The sequence below is a fragment of the Lonchura striata genome, chromosome 6, assembly GCF_050655825.1.
Source record: "Lonchura striata isolate lonStrDom1 chromosome 6, ASM5065582v1, whole genome shotgun sequence".
NCBI lineage: Eukaryota > Metazoa > Chordata > Aves > Passeriformes > Estrildidae > Lonchura > Lonchura striata.
In genome coordinates this window covers 25916115-25931506 of record NC_140708.1, presented here as the reverse complement: position 1 = coordinate 25931506, position 15392 = coordinate 25916115, and the positions used below count along the sequence as shown (strand labels likewise).

General features: G+C 37.4%; 1 protein-coding gene across 6 annotated transcripts in view; it reads left to right on the top strand.

The window, feature by feature from the left end:
• BLNK (B cell linker) overlaps window positions 1-14714 on the top strand; it is a 91495-nt gene extending 76781 nt beyond the window's left edge. For all 6 annotated transcript variants that reach the window (XM_085582574.1, XM_085582573.1, XM_021536454.3 and 3 more), the window contains 11 exons: window positions 112-154; window positions 3022-3049; window positions 3341-3419; window positions 3990-4020; window positions 4996-5038; window positions 5740-5818; window positions 6237-6268; window positions 9214-9293; window positions 11527-11610; window positions 12610-12765; window positions 13989-14714. In XM_085582574.1, coding sequence (XP_085438700.1) covers window positions 112-154; window positions 3022-3049; window positions 3341-3419; window positions 3990-4020; window positions 4996-5038; window positions 5740-5818; window positions 6237-6268; window positions 9214-9293; window positions 11527-11610; window positions 12610-12765; window positions 13989-14108 — 775 coding nt within the window. In that variant the 3' untranslated portion in view covers window positions 14109-14714. The remainder of the gene's footprint in view (window positions 1-111; window positions 155-3021; window positions 3050-3340; window positions 3420-3989; window positions 4021-4995; window positions 5039-5739; window positions 5819-6236; window positions 6269-9213; window positions 9294-11526; window positions 11611-12609; window positions 12766-13988) is intronic.
• The last annotated feature ends 678 nt before the right edge of the window (window positions 14715-15392 follow it).

Below are 15392 nucleotides of genomic sequence, written 5' to 3'. Positions count from 1 at the left end.
AGAGATGAAATCAAATCCATTTACTCCTTCCCTCTAGATCTTAAAAAGCCTATCTGATTCAATTACATAAATAAATGCTACTCATCATCACTTACAATGTATATTTTTCAGAAATATTTTGCCTCTCCCCAGAAGTCGTCTTCATCCAAAAACAGTGAGTAGTTAATGGGCCACTCTAAAAGAACATGTTAAATTTAGCCCTGTGTTCTATATATAAATAGATGGATTATCTATTTATTATCTGGATTAAATAACAGAAACAGATGACTGAATATCAGATTCATCTAATATTGTGATTGTTGCTATTAATCCTTTGGGCAAAAGAGCACTGGACATCTGTATTGATCCAAGAAAAAGTTCAAATGTTTTTTAGGATATAATTTCTTGTACTAAAAAATACCAGTTGTTTTACAGGAACCTTACTTTAAGTAGCAAAGGATGATTTTGCCCAGTCTGAAGCACTTTGCCTTGAGCCTCATTCCTCTCAGATGGTGAATGATCAATGCTTTCTGAAAATGGAAACCTTCTAAAATGTCAGACTGGGTAGTCTGAGTAACCAGTATCACTAGAAAATGCAGTCCTTGAAGGACTAATTACAAGCCTTGGGTCCTAAGGCTGTGTTTCAGCCACTCCTCTTCTCCCTCTGCACTTATCCTGTCTGTCCCTTCCACTGTGCTGGGTTTTTTTTAAGCAAACTATTTGGAAACTTGATCAGCTGCAGAAATGAGCAAAAGCAAATCGTAAAAGATTCTTTTTCAGCCAGATTAACTCCATAAATTGATCTACACCATGTGTAGCTCTACTCACAGCTGTGCCAGTTTGAGAGACTCTGCATGAGGAACCAACTATCCAGAACAGAGCAACGTAACTATATCAGCATCTATGCCAAAAGCTGCACGCTCAGATCCTGTTCCAGCCCTGTGCTCAATTGGCCCTAGGAAATAATCAGTCTACCAATAACTATATAGAGAAATTAAGACTTAAAAGATTTAAAAATACTTAAAACCAGGATTTTGGGGTCATATAATAGGATTAGATGTTATGGTAATAGTGCAGGTGGTATATGAGCACCTTATAGTCTTCAGTCTTTAAATTTCTAGATGTACCGAACAGCTCATATGTACAACAGCATTTTAGTTTCCCTTCCATGTCATCACAAAGTTTTTCCCATTTAGATCTGTATCCTGTGGGATTCTGAACAAATCCTAAACAGTGCCAAATTTGGGATTTCTCTTTAATGAAATAGTTTGATTTCTCAGCTTTTCTTACCAATGCAAGATAAGAAAAATAATAATCTTGTATCTCAAGGGAGATTGTTGGACAGAAATTCCACTATCTGATCAGCAATAAGAATACTCCTGCTTCAGAACAGACTTGGGTGCCATCTTGCAGCTGGGACCTCTCCATTAATGCATTTTTAAACTTGCATTTGAGCTTGATATCATCCTAGCTTTGCAGAGAAGAAAAAGAGGTTATCCTTTAGGTGGAGTCACACACTGAGTGAGTTACACCTCCAAGATGAAGCTCCCAGACAAACACTCATCTGTACCATGGATGTATTCAGTTCCTGGGTGTTTGTTTGCAGCTCACCAATTTGTCACAAGAGTCAGCCTAGGAAAGAGTTACCCAGTGCAGCCCAGATTTTGGGGTCTTTGCTTGTCTTGTAAGTGGCAGCCTTTACAAATTTAAACAAACACATAGTAACGAGCATGATGTTTGTCCAGTGCTCTGTTGTTCCTTTCCATCTCTGGCTACAGTACATTGACAAATCCCAAACAAAAACTGAAACATCTGTTAGCTGCTCCCATCCAGTCTGCTGTCAGCACTAACCAGCACTGATCATGTGCACAGAACTGTAACCCTTATTCCTCTCAAAGGCTGAGCTGACTGGGAGAAAAATTTTGCCATGTCTCATTTCCCCAACTGCTGAGTGATGGATTACACCTCTCCAGCCAGAGAATGGATGCATTTGTCACTAACATTACTGAAAATCCATTAGCTGGGTAGATGAAGACAGACAAATTAATAACGGGTTCCTCTTTGAAAGATACTTATCAGATGGGAGTCTTGATTCCCTAAAAGTCAAGAAATGGGAGCCAAATTTAAGCATCTCCCAGTGAAGCCAGGAAATTAGGTGGATTGATTCAATTCTAGCATGATGACAAGAAGGTCTGCTCCATTTCCTCCATTCAGTGGAAGATGTATTTTTAGTATATTCAAATCTGCTGCAAAATTTCTGCCTTCCAGGTCAGAAATTAAACATGAACCAAAAGATCTCACTGCAAAACTAAGGGCAAATTTTCTCAATACTTACTACAAGCAATCTCAAGATTATTAGAAAGTTCAAATTTTAATGGTTGCTTAAATTTTTTCAGACATTATGGAAGTATTCTGGACACTATATGTCTTCTGTACAAATATTTCTTTAAAAATTACTACAGATACCAAAAGCATATTGATTATTTATGCAGTTCTCATGTAATAATCAAAGAATCATTCAGGCTGAGAAAGAGCTCTAAGATCAGGTTCCAACTGTTAATCCAGCACCACCATGTTCATCACTAAACCATGTCCGTAAGTGCCACATCCACGTGGCTTTTGAACACTTCCAAGGATGGTGATTCCACCACTTCCCTGGGCAGCCCATTCCATGCCTGACCCACCCTTTCAGTGAAAAAAGTTTTTCTAACATCTAATCTAAACCTCTCCTAGTGCAGCATAAGGCCATTTCCTCTTGGCCTGTCACTTGTTACCTGGGAGAAGAGACCGATACCCTCCTTTTCAGGTACTTGTAGAGAGCAGTAAGGCCCCCCCTGAGCCTCCTTTTCTCCAGGATAAGCATGCCCAGCTCCCTCAGCCACTCCACACAGGACTTGTGTTTCAGACCCTTCACCAGCTTTGTTGCCCTTCTCTGTTGCATCACCTCTATGTCCTTCTTTAAGTCTGAAGGACTTAAAACTGAACACAGTAATTCCTTCTTTAATTCCTTCATATCAAATCTAACCTATTTTTCTGTTACAGGACCATGAAGCAAACAATAATGATGAAAGTAAGTATTCAGATGAAATCACAGCAATATGAGAGGGACTAATATGCCACCAGTTAGCAGAATACAGCATGCAATGTACTGCATCAGTGTAAATTTCATCTGTACAGTCAGCAATAAGCAAGAAGTGATACTGAACTGTTCTCTTGTATAATCAGACTGAAAACATGTTAAGAAAAATTAAACCAATGGATATTTTTTACCTTAATTATGTTAACTAAAATGGCAATGAGGAAAATCCACTGTTCAGATACAGCTCACATTGCATACTAAATATATTGCTTACATCTCTAGGTCAGAGGTTCAATAACACACAAGAATCCAGATTTCCCATTGGAGCAGCTCCAGCTCCATCTCCGTTACCAAGGGGCCTGTGAGTAAAAAATTATAAAAGTACTTCTTTGATGGGGATGGGTTTAATAGGAGCTAACTCCTATCCTTGCCTATAGCAATTTGAATTCAGGAATAATATTTATTCCTGTTTATGAAAGATATCCCGACTAGGTAAAGGCAAGCTGTTATTTTGTTATTACTGGAGGCATACTGTTTGTATGACAAGTGGCCTTGCCCTTCACTGCCTGCTACTGATGGCAGATGCTCTCTGCCTTGTCTGATTTAGCCCCATACTGCAGCACAAGCACCTGCAAGCCTGGAGGTGCAGAAAGCTTTCTCTAAATTCTCCTGCCCCACCCAAGTCATGTTAAGTATTGGACACAGTTGTAGCTTCCTTGTGAAAGCACCTTTATTGAGTGCTCACATTGCATCTGATACCCTTTTTCCTTTTTAATTCTTCTTTGTTTCTAACTGCTACAAGTATCCAATGGATCCCATATTAGACAGAAATACCCTTAGAACCAATGAAACTGATGCATAGTTGCTAAATTAATCAATGTATCTCCTAAGTAAACATATTCTTTATTTTTCTTTTTCCTCCATACTTCAGCAAGAAAACTTCTAATGCAGTAATTTCACCAGTAAGTTAATTTGTAACTGTATACTCACCCAAAAATTTTATTAGATTTTTAATTTATTGTAAAACTTATTTTATCATGGGTTTTGGTACAAGATAAATGCAAAAAATGCTAGGGGAAAGAGTTATAAAGACAGGAAATATTTGGGTGCTATTACATGAATGAAGATCAGTGATCTTTCTGCTCAAGCAGAAAAATATTTTGATCAAAACAACATTTGAATTCAATGCCCTGGGATGCAACAATAAACACAGAGCATGAACTGAACAAGAAATAAATGGGGACACACGAAATTCAGAATTATTCCCAGAATGTACAGAGCTGCCTATGGGGAACATGAATTCATTGCAAGTGATAGCTCAAGAAATATACAGGATTTTACCAGAATTTGTCTGAGGTTTTTCAGTAATTCAAACAATATCCCAAAACTTCTTGTGGCAGAAAGTAAGAGGACTGCTTGAAATTTTCAAAGAAATTAATTTGAAAAATGTTTCAAAACTGGCAGTTTATTATCATTGTTTCAAAATGAAAGCAGAAAAAAGATTAAAAGTGGAAGATTGGTTCCAGTTTTACTGTGAGCTAAACTGACAGTTTAACTTCCAGTAAACAGAAGAAAATGTGTTCAGATATTTGTGTGCATAGCACAATATGAGTGCAAATCCAATTTTCGTTTTCAAGTATTTAGGACAGACTTTTCATTTTTGGGCCTGAGATAAGAATGAACCATCTACATTTGACTTTTTCTACATCTATTTATACCCACAAACTGGGATTCTTTCCAAATCTCCTTTGCAAAATCCCATTCTTCAAGGTCATACAACTAACTACAGACTCTTAACAGAATGGCTATGTCCCTGCCTCCTAATTCTTCCAGGATGTTGTCAATTCTAAACTGTTTCACAAAAAGTATAACTGATAAACATTTGCTATGCAAGTGCCAGTTAATTAATACTTATTTGTCCTTCTCTTTTACTGCAGAAACCATGTTTACCTTCCAGAGACACCTTAACTGCAAATGAAGGTAAATTATAGCCAGTACTGTGAGAAGTTGACATTTATCTGATTTGTTTCATGTTTTCAGTAAAAAAAAAAAAAAAAAAAAAAAAGCAACACCACATTCAAGTTACTGGAGGTTTTTGGGGGTGTTTGGTTTTAGCAGTTTCAAACTGGATCTGAGCAGCCTGAGTTGCAGTGAGTATCATTGTTCTCTAAAAGCAGTCACAGTAAAGCTGCTGAGGTTCCTGGCCCGGGTAATGTAGCACAGTAATGGCCCAGCAGTGTGCCCGTGTAATCCTGGAAGTGGAGAAGGGGAAGGAGAGGGACGGGCTCTGGACTCAGCCAGAACCATCTCCTGGCAAGAGGCAGTCCCTGGCACAGGCAGGGAATCCCTCCCGTCCTGGCTCTGTCTCTGTCTGTGCGAGGCGGCTCCAGCAGGAGCTGCTGCCTCACTCCAGGCTGCCCCGGCCACCCCAGTGCTGTCTCCCCGTGTCACAGAGCCCCACCGAGCCCCGCAGGCATCCCTAGCACAAATACTGCCTAGAATTAGTGAACAAAAATAGCAGTGCAATGGCAAGCTGCCATGTCAGGAAAAAACCCAAATTCATAATAAAAGACAACCTCCTTCACCTACTGGGACACCCTAATCTGGGATAATATATTTCTGAAGAAATCTTGTTTTCTGTTTACTGTTTCTTGTTTACTGTTTGTTTTCCCAAACTACAGAAAAACCTATGGCACCAGAACGACAGCGCAATTCCAACCAGGAACTTCCACTTCCCCCGCTTCCAAGTGGTGCCCAAAAGTAAGATCCCCTTCCATCCTCTTTGGAATATTGCAGTGCACCAGCTGTGAGAGGCTCAAAGGGGAGCACTCTTTTCACTGGAACCTCCCTTGTTGCTTTTTCAGAGCTGAGATTCCTGAAACCTCACAGTAGCAAAAAACTAAATCATGGCAAATGAATGCATACAAATACTATAACCATCACCAAAACACATGAGGGGATATAATCTGTAATAAGGTGATGGATATTTAACACATATGTTTAAATTCCTACTAGTGGGATATAATTTTTGAAAAATACCTGTATCAGACCTATGTTTCTCATTGAACAAATGGGTGAGATGGAACACATTCCACCACTGCATATTTTCAATTTTCATATTATCAGGATTGGGTACCTCCCCTCAGACCTTTCTGTAATCTCTTGATATTTATTTCAGGCCTCTCCTCCAAAAGCCCTCAATTCTGCCAAGTAAGTACAATTCAGTTTTTGAATTAAAATGTGATTAACTTGTAATTTCAAATTAATCTTTGAATTTAAAATTATTTAAAAATACCTTGCATATGAATTCATTTTGAATGAATGTATCTGTAATGCACACAAAAAAGGAGGTCAAGTATCCAAGATCTTAGCTCAGCTAGTAAAATTAAGGGAGTAGCTCTGGATTATTGATGGAAAATGGGTACTTCATTTATATTTATGAATACTGGAAATCTCTAGCAAAGGCAATTTGGGTCATTTCCCATCATAATAAAGATTCCATCAATCTTCCTTGTCACAGAAGAATCTTAAATATGACATTTCTGGGCTGCTCCAGGCTTCTGTTGCCTAGAAGACAGACAGATTATTATTGTATTCAATTTATTCTTTCTCAACAGAAGGAAAAAATAAGGTACTTTTATAATAGCAATTGCTAAAGCTCTTTTCTAAGTAGTACTTTCCAAGATGGACTTTGTTTCAGCTCACAGCTAAAAACGAATTAGGTAATATGTGTATAAAATGTCTTTGTACAGAAGTGTAAATTATATTTAATATTTTTCTGGTTGCTTGTTAGCAGACACTTGTCTGACCTTCCAGTAAGCCCTCTACTGTACATATTCAGTCTGAACATATCTTTCACATTGTAAACAGATGGTGAGAATGGCACATAGAAATCTACATTTGGTGTAGCTTAAACTGATATGCTGTTATTAGTGAATCTCTTTCCTGGAAACATTTGCTTGATGCATATTGTAATTATATCTCCTGTGCTGAGAAAGTTCACATTAATATATGGTTCACATTAATGCTCTTGACTGATGCACTTAAGCTTGTCTGCTCCCATCACCCAACTGATGTGCTCCAACTTGAAGCATAAATTGTTACTACTCCTGAAACTGTAACTGTTCTTCAAGACCATCTGGTGCTGAATGGTGCTCTGATTAGTAAACTTTCTTCAGCATAATCTTATTCTGTGCCAGGTCCAATAACAACTTTATAATACATACCACTGGTCCCATAATCACTGATGTCCCTTGAGCATAACCTTCTTTGTCCCCATACAAGCCTAGAGCTAACTTCTATCTTCATAATTAAAAGTACTTTTTTCCCATATGGCACAGTGTCAAACGCTCCTCTGAAGTCCAGATTAAGAACACTGCCACATCTCCTCTTTGGAGAACTCTGTTATTCTATGAAAGAGCTGTAACATTTTATCTGCTTGGCTAAGATTCAGATTTTTCTCTTGCTAGTTATACCTTTACTTCCAAATCTTGATGTTATTTCCTTCAAGTTCTCTCCCAGGACTTTGTGTTCTGTGGAATCAGACAAAAAGCCCTGTAGATGCTCAAGACACTTTTTCCACTTTAGGTATAGCAATTATGTTTGGTATTCTTTAATCATTTGGTACCATCCTGACTTGAAAATTATGTAAAATAACTGTTACCACCCCTGAATTTCATGCGCCAGTTTTTAACATTTCATAGGTAAAGATCTTGGCCCATCAGTTCAATTGTACTAAAGTTATTTAAACTCTGCTTCCAGTTTGATTGTGGAAATTTCCATTTCTGTGCCAGAACTACTATTTGTTCAGTACCTGGATTATCTTTAAAATTAGTGAAATTCTTATTGCATAAGGCCCCATCTCTCTTTACTTTTTTACACACAGTCAAGGCATCTTTCTTTCCTTATTTTAATATCCTTTTGTCAAGTCTAATTCACTAATTTGACTGACCTCTGGCAGTTCTTGCCTCATTCATACATTCTACTTTCAGCTTTAACAGTCAATCAGTCAAAATTTTACAGAAAAACCGAAATACATAATATTGAATAGTCTTCTTCAGATGATTATTTCACTGAGAGCTGGAACTGCTCCCTACAATGTCTCTGCTCCACTTGGGATGCAGCTTCCAGACAGTTGCATCTTTATTACAAAAGAAGTTCTCTAAACTTCACACAATTATCTTAGAGCACTCCAGTCCAATTGCATTTTTTAATTCTGGTTACTTTATGGTCTCCTCTATAACATTCTTACTGCTTTCTAAACCAGTATCTAAATCAGAATTTTATTAATGAAGATTTAACAATGCAGTCTGCAGAGCACCATATCCAGAAAGGGTAGCATTTGTTTTCCCTAACAAGTAAAGCACACAGGAAAAAAAGCCTTCCATAATAACAAAATAAGTATGACTCAACTTTCTACAATGATCTTCTCTAGCATATTGATTTGCATCCAGCTCTGTTCACAAGTACCCCTAGAAGACACCTACACACTTGGGTCAAATTCTTTTTTACCAGAAAGCAATAACCCACACTTTTTTCATCATATCATTACTATGCAACACTACTCAAACATTTCACTTCTGATTTCTTAAACTCTTATATCTGTATTTCAGTCCTAGTAACTATTTTCAACTGTGCTTTGTTATTCCAGTTAAGCATCATAATGCTTTCTATTAATTCTGCTTCTCCATTTTATTGCCTGGACTAATTGCACATGTATACAAACAATTCACATAGTCTAAATTGGTGAAAAATTATCCTTGAAATAAGTGCATTTTCCTGACTTGCTCACCTGTAAGACTACTTCTCACACTGGACTGAGAATACTTGCACCAAGTCCCTGCATTTTCTTATCTATTGCTACATTAATTCACTTTGGTGGTAGAAGAGGATTTTTCCTGTACTCTGTGTTTAGTTCTGGCTAATAACCAAATTGTTATCCAAACTGGTTTTTCCTCCACAAGCAAGGCTACCCTTTGGGCAGGCAAGTGACCCAGCACTTATATAGGCCCTATGCATTTCCAGTAGAAAGCTTTCCTGACTGATATCAAAGATTAAGTGTTTCCAGATCTTCCAAAGTCCTTGTAACAATTCAGTTTCTTACATCATAACAAACATACTTTGAAAACTTATACATGTTGTTTTCTCTTTTCTAGAAGTGCCAGAAGCTGCAAACCGTTCTTTGGGTGCTTCCCCTCCCAGCAGCACTTCATCCATTTCAAGTTCTGCAGACCAGGTATAATATTAGCTAAATTCATATTACAGAAATCTCCTTACCCTTTATTTTAAAATAGTATTTCCACCCCTGTCCCCTTTCAATAGAAAATTACACTCCTGGAGGGCTTCTATACCCCCTTTTGCAATGAGGCTTTTCTGTAACACAAATAATCTGAATGTTAGCTTTCATTAAAACATGCTTAGAACACTTAGCAAAGGAGAGGTTTAACAAACTGCAGAAAAATATGTAAATAGTATTATATTAAATCTTGGCACTCTACCAATCATAAAAAGCTTTAGTTTCATGTCTTTCTGGCTGTCAAATTCATACTTTTAACATCATTGAAACAAGGAAATCTGTGGTGATGTACTTTAGTATTTGATATAGATTGCTATAAAGAGTTTTTAATCTCCTCTTTTTTTCTAACTTACAGCTGTACAAATTTTGTACAGGAGAAAAAAGGTGTAGTAAACAAATACCATGATGCTGTGATGCCTTCCCTACGTGTTTTAGTCTCTCCCAAGTTCAGCTCCTTTCTGTTCCTTTAAACAGATCTCTTCACATAATAGTTAATGCTGTCAGTTTTATGGCCAATTCTTTTTTTTATGTTTTGTTGCAACATTAAGCTTTGAATGATCTAAGCAAATGCAAGGTTATTTTCATTTCATCCTATTCCCCTTACTCTCATTTTGAATGAAGGAAGACTACAAAATGCATAAAGCCATTCTTATAAGCCTAGTAGTCACAAACAAGGTAAAAATAGTTCTGTTGAGTATAAAGCAAAGGCTCTATCATGCAGACCCAGTAACAGTAAGTGTTCTAAAGTCTGACATGACAAAGACAATACAACAGTGAAGAACAGAAAGGATTTGAAGTTCTGGAAAAATTTTAACTGTATGTAATAATAGATACTTATTATAAAAATTATTTTCAAATAAGCAATCCAGAAGACTCTACATAAACAGCTTGTAGCAATTACATTTGCAGTTTTTATGTAACAGCCGTGGGTAGAAACAAGAAACAGGACTTAATAAAAGATCCATTTTGTTAAAAAAAATTTAGCTGTTAGTGTTATTTTCCCAGCAATTATATGCAGTGGTATCATTTGCTGTAGCATCCTGCACAATACAGGTGCTCACAAATGTCACTCATTCCCCTGACATTCACTCTTTGCTTGGTTCCCATCCAAACTTCGACAGCAGCTCTCTGCTTCTACATTATAGGCCACAGACAGTGGTAGAAGAAAGCTCTGGGGGCCATTGAGTCCTTTTGTTGAACAAAGATTTGTTCTCTGGGCTCCATGTCTGTGTGGGCAAGTACCTTTCATATATGCAGTTCCTCTCAGCCTTTCTTCTTCCACTGAATTGTGTGACTGAAGAAATACATGAACATTTCTGAAAGTAAGATTTAATGTTATGGCTTGAGCCAGTCTTAAGAATTTAGTACAATACCCCCAAAACTGAGGATCTGCTCTCTCCTCACTGTCAGCTCCCCTCCCAGCTTCTATGGTGTTCCTTCCTGATCCTGCAGTGGGTTGAGCCAAGTCATTAAACTGACAGAAAATCAGCTTGGCAGTCAAACACAAAAAATGGCAAAACAAAAAAGGAACGTTTTTTGGGTTTTTTTCTGCAAGTTTAATAAAGTGAAGTATCTCACATGGGAACAGAAGAGCAACAAAATGAGCACAAAGGAGAAGCCAAGACATTTCCTTTCTGGCAGCAATAAGTCAGCTAGACCAGCTCAGTTATAATGTGCAACCTTTAATCTGTTTTGTACAGAGGTGACAAAGCTTGTGTGAAAATTAATTTTATGATTAAGCTTGTTACGGTAAAGCTGGAGCAAAACTTATCCAACCATCCTGCTGTCCATGTGGAGACAATCATGATTGTATTCATAAATAGCGTTATTCCTCAACATTCCTTGACATTTATTCCTCTTTAATTTCTACTGGAATAACTTCAGTCTTTAGAACAATCCTACAGTTGAAGCTGACTGCTTTCCTCAGGGCATCTCTCTTTTGTCATTTATCAGCCTTCTATCACAAATCTGTTAGCACTGTTTTGATACTCCCAGTTTTTCTCTGCCCTACCTCTAACTAAAACTGAACTCCTGGTAAAGACTTTTTTAAACTCTGTGTTTTCTGCATTTTAGTTCATAGCTGTCACTATTTAGCAGTAACTCCTCTGCAGGCCATATTCTTTATTATTATTGTTATTATTTTACAGGTGAAACACTGTTCTTCTCTTTTTAGGATGCTGGTGTTCACAGTAAAGCATGGTATGCTGCTACCTGTGACAGGAAAATGGCAGAAGATGCCTTGTACCGATCAAACAAGGTAAGTCACTTTTAAAGAATGTCTATTTTACAGGGAAAACTTCAAATTTAAAAAAAAAAATCAAAAGACAACCAGAAGTATTCAAAGAGCATGAGTTGCTTTCTGAAGAGATCAGAACTACTGTGCCATGCAAGTACTGTCGCACCTGGAATTATTGTGGTGACATCAGTTAATGCTGGCTTGCATTGCAACACAATTGAATTGCATTAGTGCAACTCAAAGACCAAAGCACTGAAGAGAAAGCTATTAGAGACTAGAGAGCTGAGGAAGATCTCACACCCCCTTAAAAAAAAAACACAAAGCCCAGGAGCTTTTAAGTGGTCTCCTCCACTGTCCAATGGCTCATGTGACAACAGCTATTTGGAAAGGCTGGTGTTGCTGTGCATTTTGAAATAGCAACACTGTGCATTTAGGTATTTGGAGAATTTGAATTCTCTCAACTATTCTTTGTACCAAATCTAGTGTTACAGGAGGGAAGAGGAACATGTAGAGTTGCATCCTCAGCATCACCTTTCCACTCTTGCCTAAGCCCATAGAGAAGGATATAGGGGCAGAGCATGGGGGCTATCACCAGGTGAAGGCTACTGTGAGTTAGTGAGCACAGGGCTACATGGTCAGGAGTGCAGGTGCTTGACTGTGGTGAGCTCCTTCTTACAGCTCTGGAGAAAAGGACACTCCCCTTCTCCCTGCTTTCTTCCCTACCTACTGCCACTGACCGGAACTATTCCCTAACAATCTGTGAACCCAAACAGATCCCTGTTTATTTCTTAATTTTCTGCCTGGTTGAGAAAGCGATCAGGTAGCAGCAGAGGTGATTCTTAAATTACACTTTGCAAGCTGCTGTTATCAGGAATACATGCTACTTCTCATCTGCTGTTACTATTTTTCTAATGGGAGAAAAGAGTTTAATGTTAATATAAATCAAAATATTAAGCAAAAACCAGACTAAGTTGTTGGAATGAAATGAACCAAATACACTGACTACTCTTCTCTCTTTAGGATGGATCTTTTCTAATAAGGAAGAGTTCTGGACAGGACTCACAGCAACCATATACACTGGTTGTGTTTTACAACAGAAGAGTGTACAACATCCCTATACGATTTATTGAATCAACAAGACAATATGCACTGGGCAGAGAAAAAAGTGGTGAAGAGGTGAGATGATATTTGGGGTATTTTTCCTAACAGTTTTCAATTATATACCTTTAATAAGCAAGGACTAAGATATATTGCACTATGACCACAAAGATTCTTCATATAGGAAGATAAAAATATACCCTTTATAATGACCAGTGTTGTAACAGCACCTGTACACTGTAACTAAAACCACAGATCAAATTTAAAACATACTCATAGAGATGTTTAAATAAAGTTAAAAGGATAAGAGCTGTAACCACTAGATAAATTTTTTGACTGTTTATGGTCCTCCATTTACCTTCTATCTAAAACTCTGGCTATGTTTCTTGGAAAATTGCAAAGGAAGAACAGCCATGCTCAAAAAAACAAAACCCACCAACAGTATCAAAAATGAGAACGACATTACTGTTAATACTGTTTTCACATAAAGAAAATCTTGAACTCTGGAGTGAAAAGATCACTGGTTATCTACTCTGCCACAGAGATAATTACCCTGATAGCAAAACAGAAACTTGGAACACAAATACCAATGAAAACAGTTTATCACTGCGTAGAATAGGCTTTTCAGCAATGTGAAAGTAGGCTTGACATAGGCTAATTATCTGCCTCCCAAGCACCAGTTCTGAGATTAGAGAAAATATAATAGCCTGGAGCTCACCTGGTCTTCAAAAAAAGATGAAAAATTACTCGGGATAAACAGATAGTCCAAAGTCTTTATTTGACCAAAGTCCAAAAGGAAAAGCAACAGACCTAGCAGATTCTGGATACTAATTTATAGTGACAAAACTGCATAACTAGAACAGTTCTCATAGATGGCTGCCTATACCTGTTACTCCTAGACATAGCCTTCCCTCTGAGGTGGCTGAACTACATCTGCCACAGCTCCTGAGCAGCCAGTCTGCAGCCTGCTATACATTAAGGTAAAATGAAATGTCAGTTCACTATGGCCCACAGCAAACTCAGTGGTTCAGCTTGTACAGGTGGCAATCACAAATGTAAAGGAGGAGACAGCTAGTACCTGTAATATCTTCTGTTGTCTAAATCTAATCTGTTTATGACTAAAATCAGAACTAAAAGAAGGATCAGTATCTCACAAAAAGGCAAAGCATCTAACTTGGTAACAAGTAGTTTAACTCTATTCAATTACTTGAGAAGCAAAGATAAAAAGATGCAGTGATTACTGTCACTATTATAGCATTAAAGGAAGCCAGCACTAGTTATTCTTTGTTTTCTTTATCCAGCGCTTTGACAGTGTTGCTGAAATAGTAGAGAATCATCAGCGCACCTCCCTGGTTCTAATTGACAGCCACAACAACACAAAAGACTCGACAAAACTGAAATATATTGTAAGAGTTTCTTAATCAAACTCAACTGCTGAAATGAAGACCCCTTTAATCATTTCTTTCAACATACTGAGACATGGACAAGGTATTAAAAGAAGAAAATCCAAAATTATGGGAAACACTCTTCAAGAGCACCTACAGAGTGGTAAGAAAATGCATTTCATAGAGCTCAACCCCACATCACTTTTATCAGGAAAGTTTAACACAAGAAGCTAAAGCAGATACACTGTCATCTGTGAAAACATCCAAAGTCACAGGAAGAACTGCATACCACAGCCTGGTCCTCTGACTGCTGTTTGAAGATAGATTTCTTGAAGAACATTTTCATTTTGAAAATGAGAATACCCACAGTGATCTACTCTTTCAATTTATGTTTAACACGTATCACTCGTTTCAGCAATTTCTTTGTAAAGTGCACAGCCCCAGAAATTAGAGCAACTTGACCTAATGTACCACTGTGTACAAGTTGAAAATAGGACTGTACTTTGTGATTAGTGGCAATAAATGCACCTGAATGTTTTAGATTTATGGAAGTAAGTTGTACATTCCCTCAGCTTCACCCTGTTCCCTTGATATTTTTGTTTGTATTTTCAAATGTACAAATAAAATTTAAAATACTGTAAACTCAGTCGTGTATGGAGACTTTGCTGGACTGCATTTCTGGCCCTTCCAGCAAGAAACCATCAGTTCACTAGCTCTGATGTTTTAATGTATATATTTGTATGTGCTCCTTCACAATGTTTTGAAAAAGTATCACTTTTTACAGCTTTGGCTCATATATATATATATATATCACACATATAATTTGGCTTAATGACTCAAATATTTTATATTCAAATTCCCTACTGCTGATGACCCAGGTGCACTGCATCATTGCTGAACTAATTATCCACTCACTTCTTGCTGAATTACTGTTTATGGAGACACACACAGAAAAAAAACATTTTTTGTGTGATAGCCTGTTCTATCACAGTGGTTTACTTACTATAATATTGTGACCAAAGTAAGCTTCCACAAATATTCAAATGGTAAAAATTAATTTGATGAATGTATAAATTGCACCAATTAAAAACTTTTAGGAGCAATTAACTAGTTCTTGATTTCAGTGGACCTGAAGACTTATCCATCTTAAAGGTATTTTCCAAAACTGTCATTTTATATACACTCAGTTTATTCTTTTTGTTCCAAATTAGGCAGTGTTCTCTAGGACTATATTAAAGGCAAGACTGATTCAAGACCTGCAAAGTCTCAGCAAGTCACTTAAGGTCAGAGGGTGGCTGAATTCTGCAAATACATTCTTGT